General features: G+C 37.3%; 1 protein-coding gene across 4 annotated transcripts in view; it reads left to right on the forward strand.

The window, feature by feature from the left end:
* The window catches only part of LOC116074322 (adhesion G protein-coupled receptor E4), a 111,938-nt gene that overhangs the window by 46,637 nt on the left and 48,752 nt on the right, over positions 1 to 16,549 (forward strand). For all 4 annotated transcript variants that reach the window (XM_031346748.1, XM_031346750.1, XM_031346751.1 and 1 more), the window contains exons 5-9: positions 6,805 to 6,957; positions 9,769 to 9,809; positions 10,215 to 10,350; positions 11,325 to 11,426; positions 14,106 to 14,290. In XM_031346748.1, coding sequence (XP_031202608.1) covers positions 6,805 to 6,957; positions 9,769 to 9,809; positions 10,215 to 10,350; positions 11,325 to 11,426; positions 14,106 to 14,290 — 617 coding nt within the window. The remainder of the gene's footprint in view (positions 1 to 6,804; positions 6,958 to 9,768; positions 9,810 to 10,214; positions 10,351 to 11,324; positions 11,427 to 14,105; positions 14,291 to 16,549) is intronic.

Here is a 16,549-nt window from a genome sequence, read left to right on the forward strand (position 1 = left end):
TAGTCGGTTTTATGTGGGGGTCCTGCATCTACTTGGATTTCACCTTTGTACAAAGAGATAAGAATGGATCAATTTAGATTCATCTACATGTTGACTGCCAGTTCAACCAGCACTATTCCTTGAAAATTATGTCTTTTTTCCACATGATAGTTATGGCTTCTTTGTCAAAGATCAAATTACCATAGGCGTATTGATTTATTTCTGGGTCTTCAGTTCTATTCCATTGATCTTCCAGGTGTCTCTGTGCCAATATTTTTTATAACTATTGCTCTGTAGTACAGCTTGAGTTCAAGGAGGCTGATTCTTCCAGTAGGTTCTATTCTTCATAATAGAAAGGTTCTTATCTTTTAATAATGGTACTTAGTATGCTTACTAAGACATTAGTGCACAGTATAGAAAATTATTAAAATAGAAAGTAATCTTTTCTTAAAGTATTATTTAAATGAGTCATACAGAGGAGTTTTGACTTCCACATGTGCCCTGGCATAACCATTTTACAATTGCAAATCATAAAAGTATTTTTATGATTTTATGACATATTTTCTTTTTTATTTGATATTTTCTTTATTTATATTTTAAATGTTATCTCTTTTCTCAGTTATCCCCAAAGCCCCCTATCCCATTCCCCCTGCCTCTATGAAGAACAATAATCAACTAACCAGACCCCCCAGAGCTCCCAGGGACTAAACCACCAACCAAGGAGCATACATGCAGAGATCCATGACTTCAACTGCATATATAGCAGAGGATGGGCTTTTCTGGCCCTTGGACTCAATGTCCCAGTGTAGTGGAATTCAAGGGTGGGGAGGCAGGATTGGGTGGGCGGATCTGGAAACACCCCCAGTAGTTCTTTTATTGTTGAGAATAGTTTCATTCTCCTGGATTTTTGGTTATTCTTGATGAAATTGAAAATAGAGTTGAAATTTTCATAGAGATTGCATTGAATCTGTAGATTGTTTTTCATAAGGTGGCCATATTTACAATGTTAATCCTGCTGATCCATGAGCATGGGAGATCTTTTCATCTTCTGAGGTGTTCCTTGAATTCTTTCTTCAGAGACTTGAAGTTCTTGACGTACAAATTGTTTTTTTCTTTTTTCTTTTATTAGATATTTTCTTTATTTACATGTCATACAATATCTCCTTTCCCATGTTCCCCTCCAAAAAAATGAACAAAAAACAAAAACAAAAACAAAAAACAACAACAAGAACTAACCTCTGTTCCTACTCCTTCAGACCCCCCCAGCTTGCTCCCCCCCCCAAACTTCTCCTGTTCCCTGGCCCTGGCATTCAACTACATTGGGACATAGAACCTTCTACACAGGGCCAAGGGTCTCACCTCCATTGATGACCGACTTGGCCATCCTCTACTATACACATGCTGCTGGAGCAATTAGTCCCACCATGTGTACTCTTTAGTTGGTAGTTCAGTCCCTGGGAGCTGTGAGGGTACTAGTTAGATCATATTGTTGTCCATCCTGAGGGACTTAAGATCCGGGATGGTGATTCTACCAGAGGTTCCTTTATTGTTGAGAATAGCTTTGGCTCTCCTGGGTTTTTTGTTCACCCAGATGAATTTGCAAATTGCTCTTTCAAAGTCTGTGAAGAACTGAGTTGGAATTTTGAATCTATAGATTGCTTTTGGCAAGAAGGCCATTTTTACTAAATTAATCCTGCCAATCAATTGAGCATGGGAGATCTTTCCATCTTCTGAGATCGTCAATTTCCTTCTTCAGAGATTTAAAGTTCTTGTCAAACAGATCTTTGACTTGCTTAGAGTTACACCACAGTATTTTATATTATTTGTAACTATTGTGAAGGCTGTTGTTTCCCTAATTTCATTCTCTGCCTGTTTATCCTTTGTGTAGAGGAAGGCCACTGATTTGCTTGAGTTAATTTTATATCCAGCTACTTTGCTGAAGTTGTTTATCAAGTTTAGTAGCTCTCTGGTAGAATTTTTGGGGTCACTTAAGTATACTATCATATCATCAGCAAATAGTGATAATTTGACTTCTTCCTTTCCAATTCATATCCCTTTGACCTCCTTTGTTGCCTAATTGCTCTGGCTCAGACTTCAAGTACAATATTGAATAGGTAGGGAGAGAGTGGGCAGCCTTGTCTAGTCCCTGATTTTAGTGGGATTGTTTCAAGTTTCGCTCCATTTAGTTTGATGTTGGCTACTAATTTGCTGTGTATTGCCTTTACTGTGTTTAAGAATGGCCCTTAAATTCCTGATCTTTCCAAGACTTTTATCACGAAGGGATGTTGGATTTTGTCAAATGCTTTCTCAGCATCTAATGAGATGATCATATGGTTTTTTTCTTTGAGTTTGTTTATATAATGAATTATATGGGCATCTTTTTCTTTAGGTTAGGGAAGTTTTTTTCTATCATTTTGTTGAAGATATTTACTGGCCCTTTAAGTTGGAGGTCTTCACTCTCTTCCATACCTATCATTAGGTTCAGTTCTCTCTTTTTTTCCTGGATTTCCTGGATCTTTTTGGGTTAGGAACTTCTTGCATTTTGCATTTTCTTTGACTGTTGTGTCAATGTTTTCTATGGTATCTTCTGTCCCTGAGATTCTCTCTTCTATCTCTTGCATTCTGTTGGTGATACTTGCATCTATGTTTCCTGACTTCTTTCCTAAGATTTCTAACTCCAGAGTTGTCTCTCTTTGTGATTTCTTAAGTGTTTCTACTTCCATTTTTAGGTTCTGGATGGTTTTGCTCAATTCCTTCACCTGTTGTTTGTGTTTTCCTGTAATTCATTAAGGGATTTTTGTGTTGCCTCTTTAAGGGCTTCTATTTGTTTACTTATGATCTCCTGTAATTCTTTATGGGATTTTTTTGTTTCCCCTTTAAGAGCTTGTATCTCTTTAGCTGTATTCTCTTGTATTTCTTTAAGGGAGTTATTCATGCCCTTCTTAAATTTCTCTAGCACCATCATGAGATATGATTTTAGATCCAAATCTTGTTTTTCCAGTGTTTGGGATATCCAGGACTTGCTGTGGTGGGAGTACTAGGTTCTGATGAAGCCAAGTAGTCTTGGTTTCTGTTGGTAGAATTCTTGCGTTTGCCTTTTGCTATCTTTGATCTCTGGTTTTAGATGTTCTTGCTGTCTCTGACTAGAGCTTGTTCCTCCTCTGGGTCTGTAAGCTGGTGTCAGCACTTCTGAGAGATCAGCTCTCCTCTGGTAAATCCGGGGCACAGATGGCTGTGGATCAGTTGTCCATCCTGAGTCCTGGGGTCAGAACACACCCTGGAGACAGGATCTCCACTGCAGGAAAGGTCCTGAGAGGGCTGTGGGTCTGTTGTCCCTCCTAGGTGTGGTCTGAGGTAGAAACTATCCTGACCATGCTGCCCTGTGACTTGTGAGGCCTGTGCCTCTCAGCTGGTCCCGCTTTAGAAAGTCACCGGAGAGAAAATGGTGGATCTCACCTGAGTCCCTGGGTTAAAGCACTCCCTGAAGGCAGGCTCTCCTCTTTTTCTCTTAAAGTCTGTATGACAACGGCCCAAGATCTTCTGGCTTTTAGAGTGTCTGTTGAGAAGTCTAGTGTAACTATGATACTTCTGCCTTTATTTGTTACTTGACCTTTTTCCCTTACTGTTTCTCATATTCTTTTTGTTATGCATTTGGTGTTTGAATTATTATATGATGGGAGGAAATTTTTTTGGTTCAATGTATTTGACGTTCTGTAGGCTTCTTGTATTTTTATCAGCATCTCTTTCTTTATGTTTGGGATCATTTCTTCTATAATTTTGTTGAAGTTGTTTACGGGCCCTTTTAGTTGCAAATCTTAGCTGTCTTCTATACCTCTTATTCTTAGGTTTGTTTGTTTTTCATTGTGTGCTAGATTTCTTAGATATTTTAATATGAGCTTTTTGCGTTTTGTACTTTCTTTGATGGTTGTGTCAATGTCTTGTGTGGTATCTTATATATCTGTGATTCTCTTTTCTACCTCTCATATTCTGTTAGTATTGCTTGCATCTGTGAATGCTGCTCTCTTTCCTGGGTTTTCCATCTCCATGGTCTCCTTTAGTGATTTTTTTATTGTTTCTAGTTCCACTTTTAGATCCTGGATAGTGTTATTCAATTCCTTCACTTGTTTCATTGTGTTTTCCTGTATTTTTTAAGAGATTTATTTGTTTTCTCTTTAAGGGCTTCTATTTGTTTACCTGTGTTCTCCTGTATGTCTTTAAGGGAGTTATTTATGTCCTTCTTAAGGTTCTCTATCATCTACATGAGATGTGAGTTTAGATTAAAATCTTGATTTTCAGGTATATTGTGGTATCCAGGGCTTGCTGTGGTGTGAGAACTAGGTTCTGATGTTGCCAAGTACCGTTGGTTTCTGCTTGCCTCTTGCCTTCTGATTATCTCTGGTGTTAACTGTCTTTGCTTTCTCTGATTGAAGCCTGCCTCTTTTATGAGACTGGTTATTTTGGCCTTTTGGGGTCCAGCTTTCTTTGGGTAGGGGAGGGCGTCTGCAGACCCTGATCTGTGTACAGAGCCTGGCTGTGTCAGAACTCCTTGGGGTCAAGCTGTCTCTCTGGGTGGGTAGCATTGGGGGAAACTGGAGCACAGGATATGCTCCTGAACAAAGATGCAACCTGGAAGGAAAGTTGTCTCTGGCTGGGTGCATGGGAGAGTTCCTTTCTCTGGGACCCAGGGAGGGTTCCAGTTAGGCCAGGTACTGTGACAGGGGTTGGAGCCTCATCTATAATCCTGGGTGTGTCAGAACACTTGAGGTCAAGCTGTTTTTGAGTATGGGCATGTTGGGAAGGTGGGGACGGGGTTGTGGACCACAGGATCCACTCCTTGGTGCAGGTGCAAGCTGGAAGGATATGTCCCTGGCTGGGCAGGACTTCCTGCCTCCCCTGTGATCCTGAATGTTAGTCAATTATTTTAAGTTTAGCTGTGTGTAAATTGTCAGGGAAAGGACAGAAAACAATCATATTCTTCATAAAAGCATAAATCAAGTGGCATCTAGCTCAGGTGTTACTAGAGAAAGTATCTTCTGGGATGTCTTTTGGCCCAACCTTCTAAATGCCATCATTATTACCTGAAAAATATTGTATTTTGAGATTCTGCAATAACAATAATTCTCTGCTTATAGGATTAACCTGGTTTCTGGTACAGATTTCCAAAGTTTTCTACATTCTTCAAAAAGACCTCATAGTTAGGTCAACTATATTAATGACTCCTCTTCGTAGTACCAGCTTCATTTCCTATTTTATGCTATGTATGTGTTTGCCTGCATCTGTATCTATATCACATATTCATGCAATGGGCATGAAGGCTAGAAGAAGTTACCAGATCCACTGGGACTGGAGCTAAAACTGGTTTTGAGCTGCCATATGGGTTCTGGAAATTGTACCTAGGTCTTGTACAAGAGCAGATACTGCTCTTAAACACTTATCCATCTCTTTGGCCCCTCAAATTCAGTATTAGTTATACATTTAATGTTGGTATAAATGACATAACCAAAGGCAAGTCAAAGAAGAATGTGTTTGTTTTAGCTTGTGGTTCCAGGGACAAAGTTCATAATTATGGAACACCATTGCATGAGGCAGTCAAAGATGATATATCATATCTCACCTATGCACAGGCATCAGAAGCATGAAGAAGGTGATATAGTAAGGTTAGAAACACTCAGAAGTTGATCCTAGTTATATCCTTCCTCCAATAGCATTCTTAATACCATAAACAAAGAGCAAATATTCGAATATCTGAGCTCACAGAGAATATTCATTATTCAAACCACTGTTTTCTTTTTTTTTCTTTTTTTTTTTTTTTTTTTTTTTTTTTTTTTTTTTTTGGTTTTTTGAGACAGGGTTTCTCTGTGTAGGCCTGGCTATACTGGAACTCACTCTGTATACCAGGCTATCCCCGAACTCAGAAATCTGCCTGCCTCTTCCTCCCAAATGCTGGGATTAAAGGCATGTGCCATCACCACCTGGCTTTTTTTGGTTATTTTTAAATTGGCCATTTTATTTATTTACATTTCCAATGTTATGCTCCTTCCTGGTTTCCTCTTTGCAATCCCCCAGAAATTATTGCTACCATACCAAAAACATAATATACCTAAGAATATATTTCTCAGCTTTTTTCTATTCCACTATTCAACTTTTTCCTTCATTCATCCTAATCATTATTCTGAGTATTTTATAGGGTATTTCAGTGTCGAGTAGACTGTTGCCTGCTTCATAATCCTTTGTGATATTATTTTACAACACACATGCTGTGTTTTTATTGATACTTGTGATAATTATTCTTCACTATCAACTTGAATGGATTTGAGTAACACCTGTGAGCATGTCTGTGAGGATCTTTGAGGCGGGTCTTATGTGAAGAAAATATACACTGAATGGGAATGACAGAACTCCACAGATTTAATTCCAGGCTAAATAAAAAGGTAACAAAGAATAAAAACAGCTTAATGCCAGTATTCATCTTTTTTCTGCAGTCTGGTTGCTTATGTAATATGAACAAATACCTCATATCCATGTGAACAAATCTTCCTGTTATCAAGGACTACTTCCCAACCATACATTATAAGTCAGAATTAGTCATTTCTTCCTTAAGTTGCTCTAGATACATACTAAACCATTTGGAGACATAAGAAAAACAGTAACTGAGGGAGAATTGAGTTAAGTTTATATATTAAAGGAAAATATGATCTTTATCTTATTAGCCTAACAAAGAACTAAGGGTAAATTTACAAATGAGTCTGGCAGTAGAGACTTTATAGTTAAGAGAAAGAAGTACCACTCTAGGAAAACAAAAACAAAATTTCTCTTGCTTTGCAGATATTAATGAGTGTCTCTTGAAAGAACTGGTATGCAAGGACGTGTCATACTGTAGAAATAAAATTGGGACTTACATATGCAGCTGTGTAGTAAAATATCCTTTATTCAACTGGGTAGCTGGCATTATTGAAATTGATCATCCTGATTGTTATGGTAAGTCTATCCATTTTTTTTCCAGTTTGCGCACTTTTATGTCTTTGGAGACTAGGGTGATATGCATAGGCTATTCCACATTCATTACATTCATAAGGTTTCTCTAAAGTGTGTGTTCCTTTAAGTATTTAGAGATTACAATGACATGCAATGACTTTAACACATTCATTACAATCAGAGGGCTTCATTTCACTATGTGATCTTTAATGTATAGAGATAGCTGCTATATACAAAGGCTTTGTCACAGTGATTACATTCATATGGTTTCTCTCCAGTATGTGTTCTTTTATGTAATTGGAGATGACTGGGTCTTGCAAAGGCTTTACCATATTGACTACTCTCATAGGGTTTCTCTCCATTATGACTCCTTACATGCCTATCACAGTGAGGTTCCAGTAGGTCTCCAGCATCACATCTTTGTAGAGACTCTTCTGAGAAGGATCCAACAAATTCCACTCTTTCCCAGTGAAGTTCACATACACATCATCATAAGTCACAGGATCCAGGTCTCGATATCAGAGATTACTTGAGGTCCACTCACAGCACCCAACAGCAGAGCTGAGAGCAGGACACCAAGAACCCTTCACACCTGCACAGCTGCCACAAACTTGCTATCCTTTTTTTTTTTAATTAAGCAAAAGGAGGTAGGTTGGTAAAGCTTGTGACAGCTATAACACTCTTAGCCAGAATGCTAGAGTTATTTCTGTATTTTCATACTCCATCCATTTGCTCCTGTTCTGTTATAATGCAATCACATTTAATATCTGGGACCAAATAACTGTTTCCAACCAGATGTCTTCCAAATCTATCTCCAATGCAATTCTTTTCCCTTGATCCCTTTATAGAAGGTATATCATGCCATACAATATGAGGAAAGGTAGTCATGTTGGGATTGCCTTTGCAGAAATCCATCCTCAGAAGTATCAGCCACAAATAGATGGATCTAGAAAATATCATACTGAGCGAGGTAACCCAATCACAAAACAACACACATGGTATGCACTCTCTGATAAGTGGATATTAACCCAGAAGCTTGGAATACCCAAGATACAATTCACAGACCACATGTGGATCAAGAAGGAAGACCAAAGTGTGAATTCTTTGGTCCTTCTTAGAAGGAGGAACAAAATATCCATGGGAGGAGATACAGAGACAAGGTATGGAGCAGAGATTGAAGGAATGGCCATCCAGAGACTGCCCCACATGGGGATCCATCCCATATACAGTCACCAAATGCAGACACTATTGTGGATGACAACAAGTGCTTGCTGACAGGAGCCTGATATAGCTATCTCCTGAGAGTCCCTGCCAGTGCTTGACAAATATGGAGGTGGATGCTCTCAGCCAACCATTAGACTGAGCACAAGGTCCCCAATGGAGGAGATAGAGAAAGGATCAAGGACATGAAGGGGTTTGCAGTGCAGAGGGCAAACAACAATATTGAACCAACCAGTACACCCCGTGCTCCCAGGGACTAAACCAACATCCAAAGAGTACACATGGAGGGACCCATGGGTCCACCCACATGTGTAGCAGAGGGTGTCCCTGTCAGTCATTAATGGTAGGAGAGGCCCTTGGTTCTGTGAAGGCTTGATGCCCCAGTGTAGGAGAATGCCAGGACCAGGAAGCAGGAGTGGGTGGGTTGGTGAGTAGGGAGAGGGGGAGGAAATGGGGGATTTTTGGAGGGGAAACCAGGAAAGGGGATAACACTTGAAATGTAAATAAATAAAATATCTAATTTAAAAAAGGAAATACCAGCCACTGTTGTGTACCCCCATGTATCTATCACAGGAGCCATACAACTTTCTTTTTCAAATTATTTTTGATTAAGTTAGTATCATTTGACATTTACTGGATCATACAAACAAGTTTTCTAGCTACTGCAGGTACAACACTGTTGATTAAGAAGGCAAGTCTACTCGTGTCTAACTAACTGAGCCAGTGAGTTACTTACAAGAGTATCTTTGAGAGGTTACTAAAACAGCATGGGTTCTTCAAGGCAAATATATCAAAAAGTCCACACAGCATGCTTTTCAACTTTCTGCAGACATAGTGCTCCTTAAACATTTTTTAGTCAGCTCAGCAAATCTAACTACAGCTTTCCTCTACAGCAATGGTTACTGCTTGCATAACCAAGGAAAGTATGTGTAAAAATCTTATAAGTTTAAGGAGAATCTTGAGCCTTTTGAATTTGATTACTTACTAAGTTTCAATGGGCCTTCTCCAGAAGAGAATATTTAAGTTCCAAGGAGATAGCTGCAGATCAACAGTACCATTTACCATCTAAATTTTAATATATTAAAAGCATGACTTAAAACACATATAACAAATATCAAGAGAGTAAAAGACCTTGAAAATTTAACAGTGTTTAGTGACATGTAGGTAGAGAAAATCATATAAGAAAAAGTAGCAGGATATATGAACAAAGACCGTATACATATTATTATAAAAAGGAAATAACTTAAAATTCCAGTTTAGAGTACATATTCAACATTCTAAATGTTTTTACACTTATTTGGGGGAGTATATTTTGAAAACACGTTATTGAGAACTTATTTTGAGAATACATTAACATTTTTTCTTTCTCCTAACTACTCTTAGATCCTTTCCTCTCCTTACCCATGCAATTGTATGTACTTTTTTCTCTTAAAAAATAACAAAACAATCCAAGCAAGCAGCATCAAAACTAAAAATAATAAAATGGATGGGCTGTAAAGCAATCAGAAAATGATAAATCTTGAAGTTGATTGGAAAACAAATATAAACTAGATGTGTTTTTCCCATATCTGATGTAAATATGACTTTTTCCAGTGAACAACAGCAAGAAAATAGGATCAAAACCAAGTATTTTGGTGAGTGGGGCAATGTCTTTAGTTGGGAATCATGTAGTCTGTCTTGATGGGTTGTTCTCTGCTTCAGCACTACACCAGCTCACTATGGTTATTATGACAGGGTATTTCTTATCCCCAGTCTATTTTGGCCTCTGTTCTGTATTAAGCTGAAAATATGTGAATGGCAAGTTTTGTTGCCATGAGAATTAACTACAATATTATGTCCACAAAAACTGAGAAATTTTAGGGTGGGTGCCAGATACAGGGTACCTTCAGCTGTCTTTCAAAGACTTTCAGTGTCAAAATGTATCACTCATAGCATAGTGACTAACATTGTTGGCTTTTGGAACCAGCTAACAAAACTTACATTCATTCTTCCTTAAGTTTTAATAATAATCTCTATAATTGCAAATATGTGTTTGAAAGGGAGTACTGAGTGAATATAAATCCAAAGAGGATGTTGCAAAAGGGGCTACCATGTTACTTCACCAAGTGGAACTTCACATCTTGAATGAAAACTCAGCTATACCAAAAAAGGATGAAAATCCTTCATGGGATATAGGTAAGAAATTGAAAGTTGACATATTACAGTGCCATAAAGGAAAGTGGGGTATGGAACACTCATAGACTATAAAACATAAAGCTGTTGTTTCACAGAATTACATGCTTAACATATGAACATCTCATGTGAATAGCAATCTCTGTTTATAAGAAAGAATTATGAGTGACTTCATCACATTTCATCTCTATGTCAGAAAAGATGAGCATATCACCTTCAAGTATGAATGATTTCCTTGACCTGGTAGAGCATTGGGTTAAATTTTTCTCCTTGGGTTTGTTGATATGTGCTATGTGCAGTGAGACAAAAGATAATGGCTCTATCAAAAGTTTAATATAAGACAGATAGATCGTGTATCATTGGCTTCTTTTCAGAGGCAAAGCAACAGTTTCACTCCACCACCTAGTTTCTAGAATCGTAGATACAAAAACATTAGTTTGTGAATTCAGTTATATATAAATAAACTAATGATGCTACAGGCCTCAAAAAGAATCCCATGATATTTGTTGGGATTTTTATATATCCTTACTTGTGTCAGGTGTGTACAGTGCAGAACTTTTTGGCAATGGTCCAGGAGAAGAATATCTAATTATTTTTGTTATCCATTTTCTTGCATATGTTAATGTTAATGTTAATGTAGCCCTCTAAAGCTCCTGTTCTCCTATCACATAAAACAACTGATTAACTCTCAATATCCAATCAAACACCTCTCAATAGCCAGAAAACTGATGAAAACAATCTTTAGTATATGGGCCTCATCATGAGGTATTTCATAGTCAAATATTTGATGACAAGTAGATAAATCACCCTCTAAGTGATTTCAACTTTTTCATATTGGGAAAAGTATACAAAATCATATTCTCAAATATAGAATTCTCAAGCAAGATTATTATCCTCATCATTGATGTTGTCATCATCATCGTGGTTGTTGTTGTTATTCATATATGAGCTAAAACTCATTTTTTTATTGCTTTCAGTGTATGAAACTAAGAGGTGCAAGACAATGGCTCTTCTAGAAGCTGGCAACAACACAATGAAGGTTGACTGCACTAGTGCTTTCAAAGAAAGCAAAAGTGGAGGTAACATGTTTGGGATCAGCTTTTTCTCCTATCACAGTGAATAGGACAAGGGACATAGACTAATATTTTGCAAGGGATCAGAACTTTAAGATTAGGTAAAAAAGATCATCCTTGAATACTAATCAGGCATACATGGAGATGAAGTTGAGCAACTATCAGAAGGGCAGCATATATTGCAACGTACTCTAAAGTAATAAAAGATGTGTACTGCTATATTTCTGAACAAGGACAGGCTTGCCACATTTCAGTATGATCCTCTGTCATACTAATATTGAGTGGTGCCAAGCAAGCATTCCCTTGATCATCATTCCTTTTGAGATTCATTCTAAAAACACTTTTAAAAAAGCATTTACTCAATTTCCTTCTCTCTTGGAAAACTCATATTTGTTGTCTTATCTGTTTCTATTTTCTGAATGACCGTGTGTGTGTGTGTGTGTGTGTGTGTGTGTGTGTGTGTGTGTGTGTGTGTATAAACACAGGAATAGACATTGTGCTGAACAATAGACATGAATGCCTCAATTGAACTTCTGATTCAAAAACAGAGAGCAGGTGGCATTTGACATAATCTTCAATAAATGCCTGTAAAAAGAAGGGGGGATGTCATGGAGAAAGGAATAAGGAAAGAAAAATTAATAGAAACAACTTCAAGTAGAAAGATCTGGTCCAATCTTAAAAGTGGTATTGAATCTATAGATCTGATCACTCCTGTACCATCACTCAGAATTGTTCTGTGTAAAACCAAAAAAGAGAATTACTAAAAATGAGTTTATTTGAAAAGTAGAATAAATGATCACAAAGGTGTTGGTTGACAATAGTCTAAAAGAGGAGGTTGTTCAAAGCCTGCCTAAAGCACTGCTCTCAGCATTGGCATGACTACTTTTATGGCTTATATTTTGGAAAACATTCACCAACCATTCTAATTTCCCTTCATCGTGATTTATACTCTAAAAGGCGTGGAAAATATGTAGTCTCATTTGTATCAGTGACGCAGTGTTGTTCTTATTTGAACTGCCCAACATCCTCCACTAGATAGACTCCTTTCATTTTTGCAAGGCAGCTCTACACTGCTATTGGAGTCACCATTTGAATAGACAAATAGTTTTAGACAAATTTACCTGAATTGTGATTCATATACTTTAAAGACTGTATTAAATATAGGATTATCTGTCTCACTGATAGAATGCTGTTCTCATTTGAACATCCCAACATGATTCAATAGATAGACTCCATCTTTAATTTTCTCCTAGAAGCTCTTCACCAGTATTGGACTTAGACAAATATTTTTATAAACTGTTTTGTTTTGCCATAGTCAGGTAAGCACCAATAGAATCTAGATAATATATACAGTGCTAGTCAATTTTATTCTGGGGGCTATAAAGCAATTCGCTATCAAAAATGTTTTTTTGTTTTTGTTTTTGTTTTTTGTTTGTTTTTGGTTTTTTGTTGTTTTTTTTTTCGAGACAGGGTTTCTCTGTGTAGCTTTGGCTGTCCTGGAACTCACTCAGTAGACCAGGCTGGCCTCGAACTCAGAAATCCGCCTGCCTCTGCCTCCCAAGTGCTGGGATTAAAGGCGTGCGCCACCACCGCCCGGCCAAAAATGTTTTTAAAATAAGCTTGTACTGTTGCTCAATTTTATATGGGATTGAAAAGAAAGATTTGTACAATATAATAAAATCTACACTCCCAAGCAATGGACAGAAGCTGCTGATCCCTGTGGTTGAATTAGTGGAAAACTGGAAGAAGCTGAGGAGGAGGGAGAACCTGTAGGAGGACCAGCAGGCTCAATTAACCTGGATCCCCGAGATCTCTCAGATACTGGAGCACCAACCAGGCAGCATACACCAGATGATATGAGTCCCCTAACACATATACAACAGAGGACTGCCAGGTCTGGGTTTAGTCAGAGAAGATGCACCTAACCCTCAAGAGACTGGAGGCCCCAGGGAGTTTAGAGATCTGATGGGGTGGGGGGAGGTGGAACATACTTGTGGAGACAAGGGAGCAGAGAGGAGGTATGGGATGTGGAACAGTTGGAGGTTGGACCAGGAGGGGAATAAAATCTGGAGTTTAAAATAAATAAATAAATAAATAACAACAAAGCGGAATAATTGGAAGTTGTGTATTTAACTTGTATATATTAACTCCAATTTCATGAAGATAGGAAGACATGAGAGGAAAATAGGAGGGACAAGTAAGTTGGGATAAAGATGAAGTAAAAAAGATGAGGGTAGAAGGGAGATACAAGACCAAAGGAATGTATATATAAACAGAAAAGACTATAAATGGAATGAGAATAAATAAAATAATTACATAACCTTGAGGAAACTTGAGGTGGCATTAGTCCACTTGTTCTTTAGAGCACAGGTAATCATGTTTTATAACACACACACACACACACACACACACACACACACACACACACACACTAGCTTGTGCGAAGTTGACAAAATTTCCCAGCACATAGTGTGTGTGTGCATGCATATACATATATACACTTGTGTGTGGATATTGTGCATGTGTAAAATTCCATGCTTATCAATGTTTATAGTGTATTATATATCCAATTTAAGGGATGCATATAGGTAAATTTAGTAGACTTATATTTACTTCATGGTAATATGTAACCCATTTGTGTAAACCATTGTTTAATCTCCAATAAAATTTCTTTTATTTTACCAGGTGAAACTGCAGTGGCTTTTATTGCATACAAGTCTCTTGGGAATGTTCTAAATGGATCCTTTTTTAGTAACAAAGAAGGGTTTCAGGAAGTAAAATTAAACTCTCACATTGTTAGTGGAGCCATTCGCTCAGAGATCAAACCTGTCCTCTCTGAACCTGTACTCCTGACTTTACAAAATATCCAGGTGAGTTTATTCTCAAAGTATCATTTAAAAACAATTTTAATATTGTTTTCTTTCATGTACTTGAGTGTTTTAATTGCATGGACATTTCTGCATTGTGGGCATATAGAGGCCAGAGAAGACAGAGAGAGTATCAGATTGCCTATAACTGGATTTCCAGATAGATATGGGAATGCATATGGGTGCTGAGTGAGGAACCTGGGTCCTCTGTAAAAGCAGTCAGTCCTATTTAGTGGTGAGAAATCATCCCTTCTGTGTAGTATGAAGGGATTTATTAAAATTAGCAGAAGGGTATGAAATCTCATGGTGATCATTAAAAAGTAAGAGAAGTTACAAAAATGTTGAGAAATTTCAATGTTATCTAACTTCACTACTGTTATGATCCATATTTCCATATCAACTTTCAATCATGGTTCATAAGACAGTCCATATGTCTGTAACTTCCCATCTGAAAAGATGCTGGTAATAAAACAACATTTTGAGTTGCAACTGTAGGATCAAATGAGTACTCCAAAGCTTTGTGGTCACACAGATGGTACTATTAAAATTCGGTGGCAATTTAAATAAAATAAGAAGCATTAATGTTGGCAAAGGAATTATGAAAAGCTAAGTTCAGTGGGGCTGCAAGTAAGATTAATGCAGTTAAGGGAACACCCTAATTAAACTACACTTTATACTTACAAGTTAACAATTTATAAAAGTAGAAATGCATGTATTGTTGAGAATTTAGAGAAAAGGGGAATCATTAAATATGGTAGTTGAGAATTATTTACTAGTCTATCGTCTAAGGAAAACCACAAAGGAATCCATCAATCATCTACTGAATTCACGCCAAGCATTCAAAGGTTTTGGTAATGTACTGCCCTCCTGCCTTCACAATACCATTAGTCATAATAGCAAAGTTTGGAGGAAAAATACATCCATCAAGGGTGGGGTATGTAAATAAAATGTGAAAAATTTAATAAAATATTCTATAGCTTTGGGTTATATAATATCAAATGGTCACCCCTGAAAATACTAATATAAGCAATATTGTGTAGACTAAGCATATTGTATTTAAGAATATATGTATATACATATGTGGTGTAACAAGGAATAATAAAAACAATAGACCATGAACTTGAAAGAGAGCAAAGATGGGTAAATGAGAGGTTAAGAGGAAGGAAAAGAGATATTAGTCAGGTTTCTTTAAAAGAACAGAAATGACAAATGACAGAAAGGTCAAGGATTCAGTAGGAGTTTAGTTAGTTGTTCAGTCCATGAAACTGGATATCTTATCAACCCCAGCCTGGAGTACCCAGAATGCCCTAGAGTTGCTCATCTTCAGTCTACATCAAAATCCTGAAGAAGTATGCTCTAACACCAGTGAAGATATGTCTCAGCATCAGAACAGATGAACTTGCCAGCAAGAGTAAAGACAAACAGACAAAAAACAGTAGCTTCCTTCTTTCATGTCAGTTTTATGTTGGCTGTGATGAGGAAATGTGGCTCAGATTTAGGGTTGGTTTCCAGGCTTCAAATAATGCAACCAAGAGAAACCTCTCACACGTATGCCTACCTGCTTTGGTTTTAATTAATTGCATATATAGTCAACACAGGGCAAATAATGTAATTCTAATATAATTTCAAAAATAAAAGTAGTAATAAAACCAGAAAAAAACCTTGTGTTTTAGTGGCTCAATCTTAAGGTTAAGTTGAATAAACCCTTCATGAGCTCACTGGAAAACAAAACATTAGAATTCAGTTTCTCTACAATAGAACCTGACAGGGATTGTGGAAGAATGCAGAATCATTGGAAACACTTTATGTTACAAAATAACATAATGAAGCAATGACATTGTTAAGTTAAGGTTGAGAGGCTGCTCGCAGTTGCAGAGATATTAAAAAGATTGTCATAAGAAAGAACAACCCAATGTGCATGAGATCTTATAAGCCCTAAAACCCTGACAATCTCTATGTGTTTTGCATGTACTTGTTAAGGTAAATGACCCTGCCTTTCTCAGCCATTTTCACAACTTTTATAACTTTCAGGAGGCATGTATTTTTGTGAATTAGAAATTTCTTGAGACTTCTGAATTGTTTATTCCTGAATATCAAAAATTGAATGTTTCAAGCCAGAAGACATTACTGTAATACCTACCCACTCTATCTCTCTTTTCAATTCAAATATAATTATTTCATTTTCCTCCTTCTTTTTCCTCTTTCCAATTCCCACTTATGTACCCTACCTTTCTTCTACCTCAAATTCCTGGTCTCTTGTTC

The sequence above is a fragment of the Mastomys coucha genome, unplaced genomic scaffold (assembly GCF_008632895.1).
Source record: "Mastomys coucha isolate ucsf_1 unplaced genomic scaffold, UCSF_Mcou_1 pScaffold3, whole genome shotgun sequence".
Taxonomy (NCBI): domain Eukaryota; kingdom Metazoa; phylum Chordata; class Mammalia; order Rodentia; family Muridae; genus Mastomys; species Mastomys coucha.